General features: G+C 43.0%; 1 protein-coding gene across 4 annotated transcripts in view; it reads right to left on the reverse strand.

Annotated features, from left to right (window-relative positions):
- The window catches only part of KIZ (kizuna centrosomal protein), a 385,513-nt gene that overhangs the window by 247,603 nt on the left and 118,894 nt on the right, over positions 1 to 19,016 (reverse strand). For all 4 annotated transcript variants that reach the window (XM_073628139.1, XM_073628140.1, XM_073628141.1 and 1 more), the window contains one exon: positions 11,867 to 12,013. In XM_073628139.1, coding sequence (XP_073484240.1) covers positions 11,867 to 12,013 — 147 coding nt within the window. The remainder of the gene's footprint in view (positions 1 to 11,866; positions 12,014 to 19,016) is intronic.

Raw genomic sequence — 19,016 nt, forward strand, 5'->3', positions numbered from 1 at the left:
GTTCAGAACAGAGATGCATTCTCTATAAGCAGGCTTCTGAAACTTGTTGCTCTAGATCCGCTGTGGAACTACAGTCCTTAGCTTACCATGCAGCCAACAGTATGTATGGCATGGTGTCTGCAATCTGAAGAATAATTTTTTTTAGCTTCCAGACTCCCACAGCGTAACTCACAGCTGTTTCCATCAGCATTCAGAGACACTGAGCGTATAAACAACCGTAACAATCAGCTGCAAAGGCAGAATTTCACTTTGAAGTGGGTTTTAAAACCTCTTGGTATCTAGTGGTTTTTGTGCCCATCCTCCTGGAGACTAGTGTTTGTTTCTGTATACCCTAGTATCTAGCTTTTTTCGGCTAAACAATCAATTCCAATTAAAAAAAAAAAACTGCTATTCATCAATATAAGAGGCTAATATATACAGTATGTGTGTATTTATAAATAAAAATGTATACGGTGTGTCACATGAAAAAAGCATTGGACATGTAGTTGTATAAATTCATATTATAAACAAGTGAACATGATGCTCAGGGCACCCCTAGGTATTTGAAGAGCATAAATAATTCAAGGCTTTAGTCACCAACGTTTCGGTGGGTCACAGCCCCCTTTTATTAATGCATTTAGAATTCATTAATTATAGAGGATCTTCACCTGAATCCTCAAAAATAAAATTAGGATGCCTTTAAAAGGGTTGGGAAATAGCTATCACTAACAATATACAGTATGTACTTTTACATGCATGCATTTGATTACCTTGATTATCGTATTGTTTTTATCTTCACTGCTGTTATTCCTGCAGCCATTTTCAGTAAGGACAGAGGACAATCACCCCCTTGGGTTCCTGGAATTGTTTTCCACAACCCACAATGACATGAAGGAAGATGCTCCACCTGACCATTCAGCACCCTGCCCAGTAAAGGTCTTCCCCGCGCTTCTCCCATGGTAAAAATTAGGGTTGTCCCGATACCACTTTTTTAGGACCGAGTACAAGTACCGATACTTTTTTTCAAGTACTCGCCGATACCGATTACCGATACTTTTTTTTAATGTCACGTGACAGTTTTTTTTTTTTTTTTTTTTTGAGGGGGGGGGGGGGCGGGTGGTATAGTGAACGGTGTCTGTGTGTGTGTTTTTGTTTTGGTTTTTTTCATTTACATTTATTATTTTTTACAATTTTTTTTTTATTCTTTATTGCACTATGTGTGTGTTTTTTTTTTTTTTTAATCAGCCCTGTTGGGGGGCTTTGGTGAGATATCAGGGGTCTTAACAGACCTCTGATATCTCCCCCTTGAGACAGAGAAATAGACTGAGGATAGAGATTCCCCAGTCCCTTTCTCTGCAGCCTCAGCTGCACTGAGAATGAATGGAGAGAAGACAGCAGCTTCTCTCCATTCATAAACTGACACATTGTAATCACAGGAGATTACAATGTTTCAGTTATGTGAATGGAAAGAGTCAGCTGACTCTCTCCATACACACAGCGGAGAGACAGCAGAACGGAGGGGACAGACGAAGAGAGAGGGGGACAACGGAAAGCCGGAACGGATGGGGACAGCGGAGGGGGACAGAGGAACGGATGGGGACAGCGGAGGGGGACAGAGCAAAGAAGAAGGACAGCGGGAGGTGGACAGAGGAACGGAGGAGGACAGCGGAGGGGGACAGAGCAAAGAAGGAGGACAGCGGGGGGGGGACAGAGGAACGGAGGGGGACACAGCAATGGAGCAGGACAGCGGAGGGGGACAGAGGAACGGAGGAGGACTAAGGAGGAGGAGGTGACAGTCAGCGGTGATCGCGTGTGGGGGAATTACAAGCACCGATCACCGCTGTATGTCACTAAGCAGCTGAAAGCCGCGGGGGGAGAAGCTTGTAACTCCCCCACACGTCCATCACCGCTGACAGTCAAGGTATCGGCGGAAGCATCGGGAGCATTTGCCCGAGTACAAGTACTTGGGCAAATGCTTGGTATCGGTGCCGATACCGATACTAGTATCGGTATCGGGACAACCCTAGTAAAAATGTTATGATTATGCAAAAATTAGTTCATCAAAGAAACCAACCACTATCCTGCACTACACTGATACAGTGGCGTTAATTTATTAAAACTGGAGTGAGCAAAATCTGGTGCTATTCTGCACATAAACAATCAGCTTCCAAGTTTTTTTTTTTGTCAATGCTTAATTTAACAAGCTGAAGTTAGGAGCTGATTGGCTACCATGCACAGCTGTAATGCCAATATGTCATGTTATATACAGTATCTCACAAAAGTGAGTACACGCCTCACATTTTTGTAATTATTATTATATCTTTTCATGTGACATGGTTCCAGAAATCCATGTCCTTAGTCTGCTTGTCTTCAGCAAACTGTTTGCGGGCTTTCTTGTGCATCATCTTTAGAAGAGGCTTCCTTCTGGGATGACAGCCATGCAGACCAATTTGATGCAGCGTGCGGCGTATGGTCTGAGCACTGATAGGCTGATCCCCGCTTCAAGCTCTGCAGCAATGCTGGCAGCACTCATACCTCTATTTCCCAAAGACAACTTCTGGATATGACGCTGAGCACATGCACTCAACTTCTTTGGTTGACCATGGCGAGGCCTGTTCTGAGTGGAACCTGTCCTGTTAAACCGCTGTATGGTCTTGACCACCGTGCTGCAGCTCAGTTTTAGGGTCTTGGCAATCTTCTTATAGCCTAGGCCATATTTATGTAGAACAACAATTTTTTTTCTTCAGATCCTCAGAGAGTTCTTTGCCATGAGGTGCCATGTTGAACTTCCAGTGACCAGTATGAGAGATGAGAGTGATAACACCAAATTTAACACATCTGCTACCTTATAACACTAATGAGTCACATGTTATGTGTTGAATTATTTTAAGGGAACAGCAAATTTACACTGTTATACAAGCTGTACACTCACTATTTTACATTGTAGCAAAGTGTCATTTCTTCAGTGTTGTCACATTAAAAGATAAAATAGAATATTTACACAAATGTGAGGGGTGTACTCACTGTAGATACTGTAGCGGATTGGAGAAAAGCCAATGTAGCACCAATATTTAAAAAAGGGCCCAAAATACATCCCTGGGAATTACAGACCAGTTAGCCCAACATCAATAGTATGCAAGCTCTTGGAGGGGATGATAAGGGACTATATACAAGATTTTAGTCATGAAAACTGTATCATTAGCAGTACTCAGCATGGATTCATGAAGAATCGTTCTTTCCAAACCAATCTATTAACCTTCTATGAGGAGGTGAGTTGCCATCTAGATAAAGGAAGGCCCGTAGACGTGGTGTATCTGGATTTTGCAAAAGTATTTGACACAGTTCCCCATAAACGTTTACTGTACAAAATAAGGTCCGTTGGTACGGACCATAGGGTGAGTACATGGATTGAAAACTAGCTACAAGGGCGAGTTCAGAGGGTGGTGATAAATGGGGAATACTCAGAATGGTCAGGGGTGGGTAGTGGGGTCCCACAGGGTTCTGTGCTGGGACCTATTTAATTTGTTCATAAATGACCTGGAGGATGGGGTAAACAGTTCAATCTCTGTATTTGTGGACTATACTAAGCTAAGCAGGGCAATAACTTCTCTGCAGGATGTGGAAACCTTGCAAGAAGAGTGGAACAAATTAATGGGGTGGGCAACTACATGGCAAATGAGGTTTAATGTAGAAAAATGTAAAATAATGCATTTGGGTGGCAAAAATATGAATGCAATCTATACACTAGGGGGAGAACCTCTGGGGGGAATCTAGGATGGAAAATGACCAGGGGGTCCTAGTAGATGATAAGCTCAGCAATGGCATGCAATGCCAAGCTGCTGCTAACAAAGCAAACAGAATATTGGCATGCATTAAAAAAGGGAATAACTCCAGGGATAAAGCGATAATTCTCCCACTCTACAAGACTCTGGTCCGGCCGCACCTGGAGTATGCTGTCCAGTTCTGGGCACCAGTCCTCAGGAAGGATGTACTGAAAATGGAGAGAGTACAAAGAAGGGCAACAAAGCTAATAAAGGGCCTGGCGGATATTAGTTATAAAGAAAGGTTGCGAGCACTGAACTTATTCTCTCTGGAGAAGAGACGCTTGAGAGGGGATATGATTTCAATTTACAAATACCGTACTGGTGAACCCACAATAGGGATAAAACCTATCCGCGGAAGGGAGTTTAATAAGACACGTGGCCACTCACAGAAATTAGAAGAAAAGAGGTTTAACCTTAAACTACGTAGAGGGTTCTTTACTGTAAGAGTGGCAAGGATGTGGAATTCCCTTCCACAGGCGGTGGTCTCGGGGGGGGGGGGGGTAATCGATAGTTTACTATTAGATAAGCACCTCAAGGACCACAACATACAGGGATATACAAGGTGTGACAGACCTAGACCTAGCCGGGACAGAGGCTTTTGGAGGGGACTGAATGCCAGCTTCTTGCCTACCGATTATGGGCCCTGGCATTTGGGGGAACAGTGCTCGTTGTGATCTGTATGCCTGGGGACCCTGGAAGTAATGTTACTTTGGATTCAAGTCCATGTCCCCCCAAAACACAAAACTCTGGGAACCCCATATGTGCCATATTATAAATAGTGACTGCTTCACAATGTTGTGTGTATATATTGTGTGTTGTCTCATGCTGTTGTGTACTATTTGCTGTGCTAGTTTGGGGTGGGGCTGTATTCCAAAGTTCTATTGTGTCTGTCTGCCTTGGATATTACCGGATGTGTATCTCTATGGAGGGATCGGGATTCCTCCAACAGCAATCCCTGCTGATAAGACTGTGTACTGATGAGATGTTAAACACACCTGACCTGTGTGTCCATTGTCATTGGACAGTTTAACCCGCCCTGTTTTCCAAGGGTGGGGGGGGGGTGTTTTGAAGTAGGATCTGTATAACATGTTATTGAAAAAAGATTCATTCCTGCTTGAACCTCAAGACAGAGCATCTTGTCTCGTACTTGGAGGAAAATTATTTGTATGGGTTCCTGGTTCGGCTGATGGAAGTGTTCGGTAGCTGCCTTTGTGTTTGAGTATAGAATTTCCTAAACGGCTTTAACCCCTTTCATACTCGGGGTGTCGTTACACAAGGTAATACTGACATATAGTTACACACATAGGTTGGACTTGATGGACTTGTGTCTTTTTTTCAACCTCACCTACTATGTAACTATGTAGCTGTTGGCACTGCTAAAAGTAGTGGTAAAAGTATATCACTGTGTAGCCATGCCCCTTGGGGTTGCTGAATGTAGCGTTTCACCTGTCACCCTGCCCACCCCTACATCCATCTCTCAGACACTCAGAGACATAGAACAGTCCATAAGCTTTGTTTTTTTTGAGGGGATTGAACTTGGATGGGAAATTATGGGATGCCCAGGAACATTCAGTGCAACTTGCTTGGGACTTCTATATACACTCCAGTATATACACTCCAGTCTTCTCTTTAGCACAAACTCTTGCTTAAGACCTTTTATCCTTTACTCCTCCAGCACTTCACTTGCTGCATACCGTTACTCCTCCAGCACTTCAATTACTGCAGACTGTTACTCCACCAGCACTTCCCTTGCTACAGACTGTTACTTCTCCAGACTGTAGGAGAAGAACGACAAGGGCGCCACTCTAAGTGCAATATTTAAAAACAAATTTAATAAATCTTAAAAACAGGTACTCACAAGGGTACATGTAATCAGGCATGAAAGTGATAAGCAGATGTCCCAGGGGTATAGTCCGGTCACATCTTGTAGTGTCGTTCCGCTTCATAAGACAGGCTGCGCTGGTGTATTGTCGGCAGATCCGGCCGCTGGAACGCACTGTGTGTGATCTGGGGGAGCGAGAGCACTTCCGGGTCCGTGCAGGGATAGCAAATAGGCGACGCGTTTGCGGAGCTACGCTCCTTCCTCAGGCCTAACGTGACCTGTGATTGGTCGAACCTGTTATAATCTAAGAAGGGCTGGGATTGGAGGAAAAAAACATCTGTCACTCTCACGCATAGGCTATGTGTTGGAGGCTGTGTACTGGCATGTTAGCGTCTGCAACTATATCAGATCTTAATAAAAACCAGCGCTGTCTATGTATAAATGGGAAAAGTTTAAAAATAATAATGCATTCTATATTTTCCATTAGGATAATGTTGTCTATGAGGAAAAGTGATAATAAAAAATCAGGGAGGGGGGGAGAGGAAGACATACATGATGATAATTCTGGGGTACCTACTTCAGAACAAAAAATATGTTTATATGACAAACAGGTATGTTGGGAGTTGTAGCAGCCTGGTATAACATGGAGGACTAGGAGAGCGGTCAAATAAGACTACTCGTCTCTATTTCCTCGTTTAGTCCTCCAGGGGCCAGGGTGTCCAAAGTGTATATCCAGTATGTTTCCCTCTGGCAGAGACGTTTAAAATGCTCTGCCAGTGGGAACGTACCGGAAATAGACTCGATAATCCAAACTTTGAGACCAGATGAAGAATGATTGTGTTTTTGAAGGAAATGGAGGGGAACACTGTGATGGTCATCTCCTGCCTCTAATAGGCGGCGATGCTCGCCAAACCTCTTTCTTAAAGTGCGTATGGTGCGGCCTACGTAGTGTAACCCACATGGACATGTCAAGCAGTAAATGACAAATTCTGTGGAACAGTTGTAGAAGTTGCTGATCTGATATGTCTGACCCTTGATGGTAAATTCCTTTTGACCATGATGGACATGACTGCATGTAAGGCATAGTTTTTTTCAGCACTGGTACATCCCAATTAAGGGAATAAGACAGGGAAATGTTTTGTTGGAATTTTGTTGCCATTAGTATTTACTGGGTGCTATCAGATTTTTAATGTTCCTACTCTTCCGGTACGTAAACTTGGGTTTGGAGGCGATTGTGGATTTTAAATGTGGATCCTGAAGAAGGATCGACCAGTGTTTGGTGAGTATACGTTCCATGGCTTTGTGTTTAGAGTGGAACTGAGTCACAAACCTAACCGGCTGTAATGAAGATTGAGTGGTTTCACTGGTGGATATGGGAGGTTCTGACAGATAGAAATCGAATGCTTCGTTTATGAGTTTTGGTGGGAAAGCTTTATCCATGAACTTTTGTTTTAAGTGGGACCCTTCCGTGATATAATCAGATTGTCTGGTACAGTTTCTGAGTAACCGGCAGAACTGACTCTTATCCCTAAAACTTTCATGCCTGATTACATGTACCCTTGTGAGTACCTGTTTTTAAGATTTATTAAATTTGTTTTTAAATATTGCACTTAGAGTGGCGCCCTTGTCATTCTTCTCCTACAGTATCCAGAGGATTGCTTCTTCTTTATCAACAGGGCTGCCTTCTAAAACTGCTTCTATTGGACTATAATCTAGTTCCATTTGGACTTTAGCAGCTCAGAGTCTGTTGTTTTGATCACCCAGTTATTATTATAGTTCCAGATTGTCAATTTATGTTATTAGTTGTGTATCAACCTTCCCAACCACCCCATTTTTTCTTCACCATAAAAAATCTGATTTTTGGGGGGCCAAAACTGTTTTTCTAATTGTACTGAATATAGCGCTCACATCCACATGTTGTACTCCTCCAGACTAGCTAGCACCGCATGGTTAGGCCTGACACCAATTCAGCCAGGTCTCAGTGAACTGCCTTTTGTACGCAGGAACCTCGGGCCCCTGTGGTGTAGAAATAGTTCAGGTGCTAAATGTCCTCTATTCAGCTACCAATCCCAGATAACTCTCTTTAGGCCCTGCCAGCCAGCCTGGCTGCAATGACCTCTCTCCACTGCCCTGTCCTCTCTTCTTGTTCTGCACCCATCTTAAACTGCAATCTCCCAGTTCTCTCAGGTGTGCCTCTCCAGTTCTCCCGACTGTGCTCCACTCGACACCCCCACGGCTATGACCAGTTGTTCTCCCTGGAGTCCCTTAGCAGTGTTCCCTCCCGCTGCCCTCTCCTTGCTCTCTCATGCACCTCTCCTTCCAGGATCACTTTTCTCCTCCTGGTTGCACCCAAGCCCCCCACACCCCAGACTGGGGAGCTCCCCATGGGCCCTAACAGCCTCCACTCTATTTCAAGCAATTCCACCTGACAACTCCTCCCCAGCTGGGTTGACCCTGGGTATTTAAGGAGGCCTACCCCTGCCAATCCAAGTTGGGGATTGGTCAAGGCTACTCAGAATAAACCAGGCAGCTCCACTTCTCCTCTCATCCTTTCTTTCTTGCACCTTCTAGAAAGAAGAGGGAGGTGACAGTGATGCTACCTGTGAGTCACCCAGCCCTGCCCTGAGCCACTCCCAGCCCTGCCCTGAGCCACTCCCAGCCCAGAATAAAAACAAACAGGCCCAGCCACCAGCTAGGCCTACCTAAATTGTCCTACTATGCTAGAAAACTCCTCACTCTAGCACCTACCTGACTACAGGGTGCTACAACTGTGTCCCAGAGCATGGGGTGCAGGCTTATCCAAATACCAATACAGAGGCTAGTAAATGTAAAGAGGCCCCAGCCTACATGTCTCCTCTACACCACACTCCCTTATGCATTTCACCCCGCCCACCAGGGCTTAGTCATAGGGTGGGAGCATAGAGCAGTATGAAAGCTTTTATGTATCATTAGCTGCAGGGAGAGAATAGTGATGAGGGATGAAAGAAAGGTACCAACTAGATAAGAGCAATCAGAATTAAAGCTGCAGTAGGGAAAAAAAATGTGTATACAGCATTGTAAAACAGCAAATATAAAAGAGTAGTGTTATAAACCACAATGAAAAAACAATATAATAAAGTTTGTGAGAACAAAAAATGATAAAAAAGAGATATTTCAAAGATGAATAATAATGAAAAAAGGAAAAAAATAAAAAAAGAGTGAAAAAAATCCATATGAGAGAAAAATTGGTGTGTTAAAGAATATTGAGAAGTGACCGTAAAAAGATGAAGAATTTAAGTTCATAGTTGAAAAGACTGACTCAAGTGGGATCTCACCTTCAGTGTTTGAAACTCTGTTAAGCCAGGGCACAAACCTCATATATACTAGAATGTGGGAAAATTTGCAGAATTTTAGAGGATTTAATCATCTGTTTCCTGCTGTAAGTATATCATGAAAGGTCTGTGCAAGAATTTACCCTTCAGGAACATTGTTCTTTCCCATTGGGATTTGCAAATAGTGCTGGGCCTGTTGTCTCACCTTCCACTTCTTTTAGATCAGACTTCCTCAATATGGCTGGTAACACTGAAAACGGTATTTCTTCTGGCTATCGTGTAGAGGTCGACCGATATGGGTTTTTCTCTGGCCGATGCCAATATTTAGAAATCGGGCCGGCCGATGGCTGATATATGATGCCGATTTTTTAAGCCAATTTTTCTTTTTTTGACAGGTGGCACTGGTTGCCACTGATTGGCACTGGCAATTGGCACTGGCAGGTGGCACTGGCAGGTAGCATTGGTTGGCACTGGCAGTTGGCACTGATTGGCACTGGCAGTTGGCACTGGCAGTTGGCACTGGCAGATGGCACTGAATTCTGACAGCAGGTGGCACTGGCAGGTGGCACTGAATGCAGAGACCAGCTGTCAGAATTCAGCGGTCGGGGGTGGGCGGGGCCCTGCATCTATCAAACACCAGCTAATGATTGGGCTGCTTAAGAAAGTGGATGGGGCGACATACACGTAGCCACCCACCCAGATCCCATCCCATTGGCTGGTGATAGATATCTGGGTCCCGCCCACCCCGGGTCCCCCCACCCCCAACATCACGCTGAATTCTGACAGCTCCTCTCTCTGCATTCAGTTGCAAATCAGTTTCACACACTGAGTACAGAGCCGCTCAGTGTGTGAAACTGTCAGTGGAGTGTGGGGAAGGGAGGTAATCACCCGATTTTTGTACAAAAATCGGCCGATGCCGATTACTTAAAACAGGCCAAATATCGGCCGATATATCGGTCGACCTCTACTATCGTGTCCAGGAGATCTCAGATATCAAAGCTTCAGGGTGTAAATCCACCTTACTGCTAACCATCTGAAGGTCTGCAAATCTTTCCATCTGAGTCAGGACATTGTCTTTCCAGAATGTCCAGAGTGAAATGTCCGAGTCACCACAAGCATTAGATGTGGGTGAGAGGTTAAAGAAATACAAGTGGTCCACTCTTCCAGAATGTCAGGCAATTGGCTCTTTAAGCCTCACAGTGTCAGAAGTGGGCTTTCGTTGTCCACTAGGACAATTGCATAGTCGCTGGTCAAAGTAGTCTGGTGGACTTATATGGCTAAGATGAATCCATTAACTGACTGCAAAGCCCACTTTACCAGACGGATTGTGTACTCATGGGCAGAGTTCAGAGGTCCAGAGCTGTTCTGCGGGGAAGTTCTGCCTAGTGACAGTGTCACTGATCTCTGCTCCCTGTGATCGGGAGCAGAGATCAGTGACGTGTAGCCACGCCCCCCCACAGTTAGAAACATTCCCCAGGACATACTTAACCCCTACACTGCCACCTAGTGGTTAACCCCTTCACTGCCAGTGTCATTTACACAGGAATCAGTGCATTTGTATAGCACTGATTGCTGTATAAATGACAATGGTCCCAAAAATGTGTCAAACATGTCCGATGTGTCCGCCATAATGACGCAATCACAATAAAAATTGCTGATCGCCGCCATTACTAGTAAAAAAAAAAAAATATTACTAAAATGGCATAAAACTATCCCCTATTTTGTAAACGCTATAACTTTTGCGCAAACCAATCAATAAACGCTTATTGCAAATTTTTTTCTCCAAAAATATGTACAAGAATACGTATCAGCCTAAACTGAGGAAAAAAATGTTTTTTTAATATTTTTTGGGGATATTTATTATAGCAGAAAGTAAAAAATAATGCGTTTTTTTCAAAATTGTCGCTATTTTTTTGTTTGTAGCGCAAAAAATAAAAACCGCAGAGGTGATCAAATACCACCAAAAGAAAGCTCTATTTGTGGGAACAAAAGGACGTCAATTTTGTTTGGGAGCCATGTCGCATGACTGCACAATTGTCAGTTAAAGCGACGCAGTGCCGAATCGCAAAAAGTGCTCTGGTCAGGAAGGGGGTAAATTCTTCGGGGCTGAAGCGGTTAAAAACTTCAGCATTACCCTCCCTTGTTTGTTTTCTGTGTACTACATTCCATATGTGTATGGTAAGAAAGCCATCTTGTGGGGGTTGTCTCTGTTGTATAACCGATCCTGCGACTGGGCAGGGGGCGGAGCCTATATGTGTATGCCATCATGTTAAAATGTCAGGGAAGGAAAATTACTGTCAGGTGAGTATATAATTTTCAGTTTTATTCACAGGATATTAAAAATAATTACTGTATGTTTGTATGCGTGCGTATTCAGTAAAAATAGGTTCAACTCATCTAACACGTAGGGGGTAAACACTTAGGAAGTTTGTTATTGATTGCTGTTGGTACTCCGCTTTATACTTTCCAAGCAGGAAGTTTGTTATTGATTGCTATTGGTACTCCTCTTTATACTTTCCAAGCAGCAATGCCTTAATGGGTGTTGTTCTTTTTAAATTCTTACCCACACTTTAGTTGCTTGTACGAATCAGACCTCGTTAGGTAGAAACACAAACTTATTGTGGATTGTGGTTGTTTTTTTATAATTTTGTCGATACGCTTTAAATGTGTGAATTAAAAGTGAAGTGCTGATCCTCTTTCTGGACTTGCGTTTATGGTGTGGAAGGCACATGGACTGTGCACTCCATTGGGGAGCTGATAGATCCCAGAAAGAGGGGTCAGCTGATCATTTACATTTTTTTCCATTACAAAGTGTCATACACTACTACAGTTCTTCTTGCTGTGACAATCATAATACTTACTGATATAGAAACAGATATACAGAATGAAACACAAGAAGCTGATTAGGGTTTCTACGGAGAATCGCATACCTCTCATTATTTTCATCCTTCCTGTGTGTGTGATCGGTTTTCTCAAGGAAAGATCTTTTGCTATCTTCTGTCTGGAGATACTGGACAACAAGTGCACAACATGCTTCAAGGTCTTCTTTTTTCAAAGGCTTCATGTAATTACAAAGACTAAAAGATAAAAAGTACACACCACACTATTAAAAGCACATACCAATGTCAGCAACAATAAGCTATATAAAAAAAAAGACATCTAGGCCTGGAAAAGTTATATGTTGAACATACTCATGCTCACTTTACAATACTGTATCAGGGATTTATATATAGGCTATAAAGAGGTGATTTACCAAAAAATTTCTAGTTGGACTAATTATTCACTTGGATGTATACAATTAGAACCCAGATTCCAAAAAAAAATTGGGGATGTAAAATCTACATAAAAACTGAATACAAGGATTTGCAAATCTCACAAACCCATATTTTATTCACAATAGGAAATATAAAGCATATCAAATGTTTAGGCTCAGATAATGTACTATTTTAGGATAAGTAGGATTTTTTTCATCATACTTACCTGTAAAATCCTTTTCTTTGAGTACATCACGGGACACAGAGCAACCATAATAAGAACTATCTGAGTTATACGCGACCTAAAGGGGAATGGACACTGGCAGATAGTCAAACAGGAAGTCCTCCCCTATATAACCCCTCCTACACAAGAAGGACCTCAGTTTTATAGCAAAGCAATGAATATCCCAAAAAAGATGGGAAGGACCTCTGTGTCCCATGATGTACTCAAAGAAAAGGATTTTACAGGTAAGCATGATGAAAAAATCCTACTTTCTTTATCGGACCAACCATAATAATTAATATATGGGATGTCCTAAAGCAATGCACTTGAGGGCAAGGAGACACAATAACAGAAGCTGCCACCTGAGATGAACTTTTCTGCCGCCCAAAACATAGTGTGGCCAAAACAGTATCGTATCTTCCATGGCTTTGATATCCATCTGGTAAAATTCTGTGAATGTATGAACAAAAGACCATGTATAATGGCCTTAAAATCCTGAGCCAATTACACCTGATGGCGGATGGCCCAATATGCCCCCACACACCTAGCAGCGAGTGCTTTTACCAAAAAAAGGGGTGGGGGACCTTGCCCTTTCAAGCCATGGCTCAAATAATTAACTTGCGAATCCAATGAAAATAGTTAACTTGGATGCCTCCTGCCCATCCTGGGCTCTATCGGCAGCACAAACCACGATTCCTGACCTGCGCTGACAATTCAAGTAATTCTGACTGCCTGAAATACCTCCAGAGTATGCAGTGATCTTACTCCTGCCAACTGAGGATCAGAAAAGAAGGCAAGAAGACACTGTCTCGATTCAAGTGAAAACTAGACACCACTCTAGGCAATAAAAATGGATGAGGACGCCACATCACCTTAACATGATGTGAGACCAAGAACGGCTCCTTGCATGAAAGAGCTGCCAACTCTGACACTTCACTTAGTGAAGTGATAGCAACCAAAGAAGCCACCATCTGAGATAAAGGACTAACAGAATCTCCCAATTGGTTCAAAAAGTGACCTCTGCAAGGACAGTCAAGATCAAATGCAAATCCCAAGGACCGAAGACTGTCCTGACATACATGCTGTATGAAGTATGAATCAAGGAGTGAGAAACAACAGCCTCTGAAAAAAAATGGATAGGGGCGAATCTTACCCCTAATGGTACTTAAGGCCAATCTCCTTTCCCTTACCAATTGGAGAAAGAAAAAGAAAATCTCCCACTCACATATTTCTGCGGGTGCCACTTCCTGACTTCACCCCAGGCCAAAAAAAAATAATATTTCCTGTAATTGAAGTTCCCCGAAGCTGGCTTCCAGGGGCTCAACAGTGCTGAAATACAGGACTCAAGACCCTTAGGTCCCACCGGACTGAGAGTGTCCAAGGAGCGACCACCGCAAGACTCGCTATGTCAGTGTACCAAGCCCTCCTGGCTAATTCGGCTAACACTATTATCAGTGTTATCACCTCCCGGATTCTTTGCCAAAGATGTGGCAGAAGTCAAAACAGATGGAAAGCGTCAAAATAAGGGAGAACTGGTCTCTAAGGTGTTACTAGTGCATCTACCCCTATTGTCAGTGGGACTCTCATCCCGGACACAACCTGTCCCAGCTTTTTGTAGAACTTGGAATCTAGTAGATTCACCTGCAGAGTTCCCCCTGCCACTATTCTATACCTGGAATATGCACTGATGATAGAGACAGCACTTGTGCTGTCCCAGACAGAATATGGCTTTCCTGAGCTGCATAACTCCTTGTGCCACCCTGGTGGTTGAAATATATGCCCCTGCAGAGACATTTCTGGACAGAACCAACTGGTTTGTCCCATAATCCAGAGCAAGGCGTACTGGCCAAAAGTTCCAAGATATCTATGAGCAATATTCTCTCCTGTGGAGACCAAGTCCACTGAACTGTAGCCACCCTCAAACCAAATGGAGAAACTGGCATCAGTGGTTACTATCTTCCAATTCCTGAAAGGAAGAATTCAACCTTTCTAGAATCCGAACCATCAACCAATCTTTAGCTGTGCAACACCCTGGGAACAAAGCCCCCCGGCAAACCATTGCCTGGATCTTCAAGTTTGAGACAGAGAGAGAATGATCCTCTACCAAGACCTGGCGTAAGACTGTACATCAGGAACGTGCTTTAAACTAGATACAGCTTCCTACTGCAAAATGTATCGAAGGAAAACCTGGACCAACTGCTTCCTGAGCAAAGGTTATTGAGGTACACTGAAATTGACACCCCCTGCATCTTTAGCATGTCCAGCACTGGATCTAGGAGCTTTGTGAATCTCAGAAGCTGTGGCCAGCCCAAAGGATGGTCACAAAAAAGAAAACAGACGACTTTCCAGTGTAATTAAATCTTTTGATGAGGCTGGAAGCAACCCGGTACATGGAGATGTGTGTTTACTGATGATTATGGGCCCGCAATCTACCTCTTGCAGAGAGGTCATCACTGACCAAACCGAGCCTACCTGAAACAGAAGGATGCCCAGCGGACTGAGATCTTAAAATAGACCTCATGTCCCTATTTAGTTTTGAAACTGCTGAGCCCATAACTTTTGCGCTAAGAGCCAATGCAAGGCAAAGACTGACCCAACTAAGGAAGGAGCAAACCACCACAGAGTCTGCTCTAAAATCTTATAGTCTGAGATACTCTCAAACACAGCAACTTCAAATGCCTCCCTCACTTAGGAGGGAAACCTGGGTAGGCTCCCATCCAAGTACTAACCAGGCTTGATCCGAGATCGGGCCCCACAGTGGCTCAGATAACCCTGATGCCATTGGTCCAACAGGAGACGTGAACATTGCCAGACCAATGAACCTGAGGGCAGTATATATTCCTCACCCTTCTGGAGTCAAGTAGCTAGTCTAACAGATACATGATAAAGTGACTATATTAGACAAAAACTAATACACAGTTCCACAAGGATGCAGGCCCAGACAACGTTGGTCTACCGCTATACCACCCCGTAGGTATGCAAGTATGCAGGTCTACAAGTATTTTTGCTGTTCATGCATTTATGTATGCAGTATAATGCAAATAAATACATATCTATACAGGTTAACCACTTAAGGACCAAGCCTCTTTCTGAGATTCTGTGTTTACAAGTTAAAACCCTTTTTTTTTTCGTTAGAAAATTACTTAGAACTCCCAAATATTAAATATTGTTTTTTTTCTAACACCCTAGAGAATAAAATGTCTTCTTATGCGGGCGCTACTCACGTATGCCTTCGCTTCTGCACGCAAACTCTGTGGGACGGGGCGTGTTAAAATTTTTTTTTTTTTCATATCTATTTTACTTTTTATATTTTATTTTCACACTGTTCTTTTTAAAAAAATTAAAATGTTATCACTTTTATTCCTATTACAAGGAATGTAAACATCCCTTGTAATAGAAAAAAAGCATGACAGGACCTCTTAAATATGAGATCTGGGGTCAAAAAGACCTCAGATCTCATATTTACACTAAAATACAATAAACAAAAAATAAAAATGTAAATTTGAAAAAAAAAAAATTATCCCTTTAAGAGCTATGGGCGGAAGTGACGTGATGGGGGGCACTTAAGCGAGCACGTGTCTATGCATCAAGTGGCCATGTATATAAGCAAACATGTATCTATGCAACTCCGCCTTTTTGCAATCCTAAGCTTTTAGCAAACCTAAGCTTTTAGCAAATAAAAGCTTCTAGCAAACATGAGCTTTTAGCAGGCATGAGCTTTTAGCAAAGATAGGCTTTTAGCAAAGATAGGCTTTTAGCGAACATAAGCTTTTAGCAAGTATGAGTTTTTAGCAAACATAAGCTTTTAGTAAACATAAGCTTTTAGCAAGCATAAGATTTAAGCAAGCATGCGGTTTTAGCAAACATGAGGTTTCAGCAAGCATGAGCTTTCAGCAAACATTAGCTTTCAGCAAACATAAGCTTCAAGCAAGCACAAACTTTTAGCAAGCATAAGCTTTTATCAAGCATAAGCTTTTAGCAAACATGAGGATTTAGCAACATGAACTTTTAGCAAGCATGAGCTTTTAGCAAACATAAGCTTTAAGCAAGCATGAACTTTTAGCAAACATAAGCATTTAGCAAGCATGAGCTTTTAGCAAGCATAAGCTTTTAGCAAACATAAGCTTTTAGCAACCTAAGCTTTTAGTAAACACTTTAAAGTGCACTGCTAGGGATGTATGGACTTACAGTTGTAAAGGCCCCCCGGATTAAGCAGTAAGTATGCAGTATATTATCATGACTTGTCTGGCCACACATTTCTCCCATAGTAAGCACTCACACATCATTAGTATCCATGGGCTGCTATGTCATGTCTCAAGAGGCCTTGCTGACCTGCTGTGAACATGGCAAACATGGCCGCCCCTCCACTTCCTGACTATATATCAATAGGCCCATGCACCCTCTAGTGGCTGTAGAAGAAACAGCAGCCTATACTCCTCACAAATGCACAGAGCAGGTTTTAAACAGCACACTGCCCCTAGGGGCTACTGGGAGAAGACCAGACAGTGAGATCTTTTTTTTTTTCTTTTTTTTGCAGACTTACCATTCCTTCTGCAGGACTCTGAGCATAACAGGACTCCACTCTTCACCCGTCACGGCAGGCTTGGTCATAAAAGACCTTCAGGCACTGGGTCCCCCTTAATGTGGGGTCCACTCCCCTGGACCTTGTTGTGGAAAATTTTATGATTAATGTATTGTCATAAGAGTCTCCCAGTGTCTGTTCTCTCGCAGCCCGCTCTAAAGAGCTGACTGGGGCAGACTGACGCTGGTTGAGACCTGTTAGGTAGTGGAAAACTTCCTGGTGTTTGGAGAGAGGTGTTTGCGGAGAGAAGACATGTCCGCCAGCAAAGGGCCCCTGTGCAATGCACAGAACGATCGTCTGGTGGGGGTGTGTTCGCTCTGCAAAGACATTATCGGTTTAGCGGTTGTTTGCTCGTGTCACCCCGATATGCCCGATCAACATATTTGGGGTGCCATGACAGCAGATAATCTCCCATGCACGAGGAACTCTAGTCACTGTCATTTGGTTGCATTTGGTTGTGTTGTTAAATCTTTATTTGGTCATGTCCTTATGTGTTCATTTCCTGTGAGGTCACAAGCTTTGTAAGAGGTGTTCGGCTGTTGGAAGCCCAACCCTCGAGTATTGGGACTTCCTGTTATGCTAATAAAGAGCCAGGACTCTGCTCGGCAGGGGGGGCTTCCTGGCAGAGCGATGCTGGAGCTGAGAACGTAAGGATGTGTTGTGTATGTTTGTGGGGAAGGGGCACACACCAGAGGAGGGCTACACCAGAGGATGGCATATGATCAGAAGGTGAGATGGTATTATATCATAAGATGGAAATGGGTGCTTATTAACACAGGAGATATGGCTGTTTGCATAGCTTACAGCCAAATTTCCATAATAACCTGTATAGCACCCTGCAAGAAAACACCTTGGTCAGAACAAACACTGCACAGGGTTCAATTACGCAGGGTCCAGCGCCGTAAGGCTTCATTACAGGCAAATTTCGAGGAATCTTCTCTCCTTCCCATGAGGCTCAGGTGCCATCCATTTTGGCATTTCTGTAGTCGCTGAAATTACCCAGTAAGTTAACTTTTCTGTCACTTGCTTTCTGCTAAGAGAAACGTCACATAGATCCAGCATCAGGAATCACTGCAGGGGATCCTGGAGGAGAAACTCACAGCCTGCCACACTGACACAGGGCAGGGACAACATCCATGAACCTGAACTCGCAGATGCTATGATTTAACAGCTTTGAGGTGAGAGTTTTGGGAGACCATATTTACAGGAAGTTTTTAAAGGGCAACACGACTACACTCTATTATTAAGAAACCACCGATTGGAAGCATATCATATCCCTATTCAGGACTTCCCAATACAGTTCAACCATTTAAGAGGACCTAGTCTTTTCATTTATTTATTTTATTTTTGGACTATTCACTATATATTGCACTTATTAATTATTATTGTTGGCACTTTATTCACCAGTTTTTTGATAGCGTTCACTAGCTATGTAAAAGCATCCATTTATGCGCATCAGTTATGTATTTATGAATATATTACTTTATTATTGATTGTGTATGCACTTCCGCACTTTATGCAATATATTAGTTTTGCGTTATTATATTTTTAACAACACTTTACCTAGAGGAAATCCTTCCCAGGTTATTAGATCACTGCGCAAAATCATATTTTGATTAGTCATTTTGGCTGACAGCCTTTTCAAATGGATCCGACTGAAGTCCTTGATTCTCAGAAGAACCTTTCCAGACCTCAATGTATGCTCCAAGAGCACATGTATCACACCAGTGACCATTTCCACCTTACAGACACTGGCTAAAAACCTGAGGTCCTTCCTGTGTAGGAGGGGTTATATAAGGGAGGACTTCCTGTTCGACTATCTGCCAGTGTCCATTCACCTATAGGTGGCGTGTAACCCATATAGTCATTATTATGGTTGCTCTGTGCCCCGTGATGTACGATAAAGAAAAATAAGATAACTTTGAAAGCGATGGCAGCAACACATCTCAAACGTGGGGACAGGGCAACAAAAAGCTGGCAAAGTAAGTGGTACCAACAAGGAATAGTTGTAAAAACATTTT

Source organism: Aquarana catesbeiana, linkage group LG04, assembly GCF_042186555.1.
Source record: "Aquarana catesbeiana isolate 2022-GZ linkage group LG04, ASM4218655v1, whole genome shotgun sequence".
Taxonomy (NCBI): domain Eukaryota; kingdom Metazoa; phylum Chordata; class Amphibia; order Anura; family Ranidae; genus Aquarana; species Aquarana catesbeiana.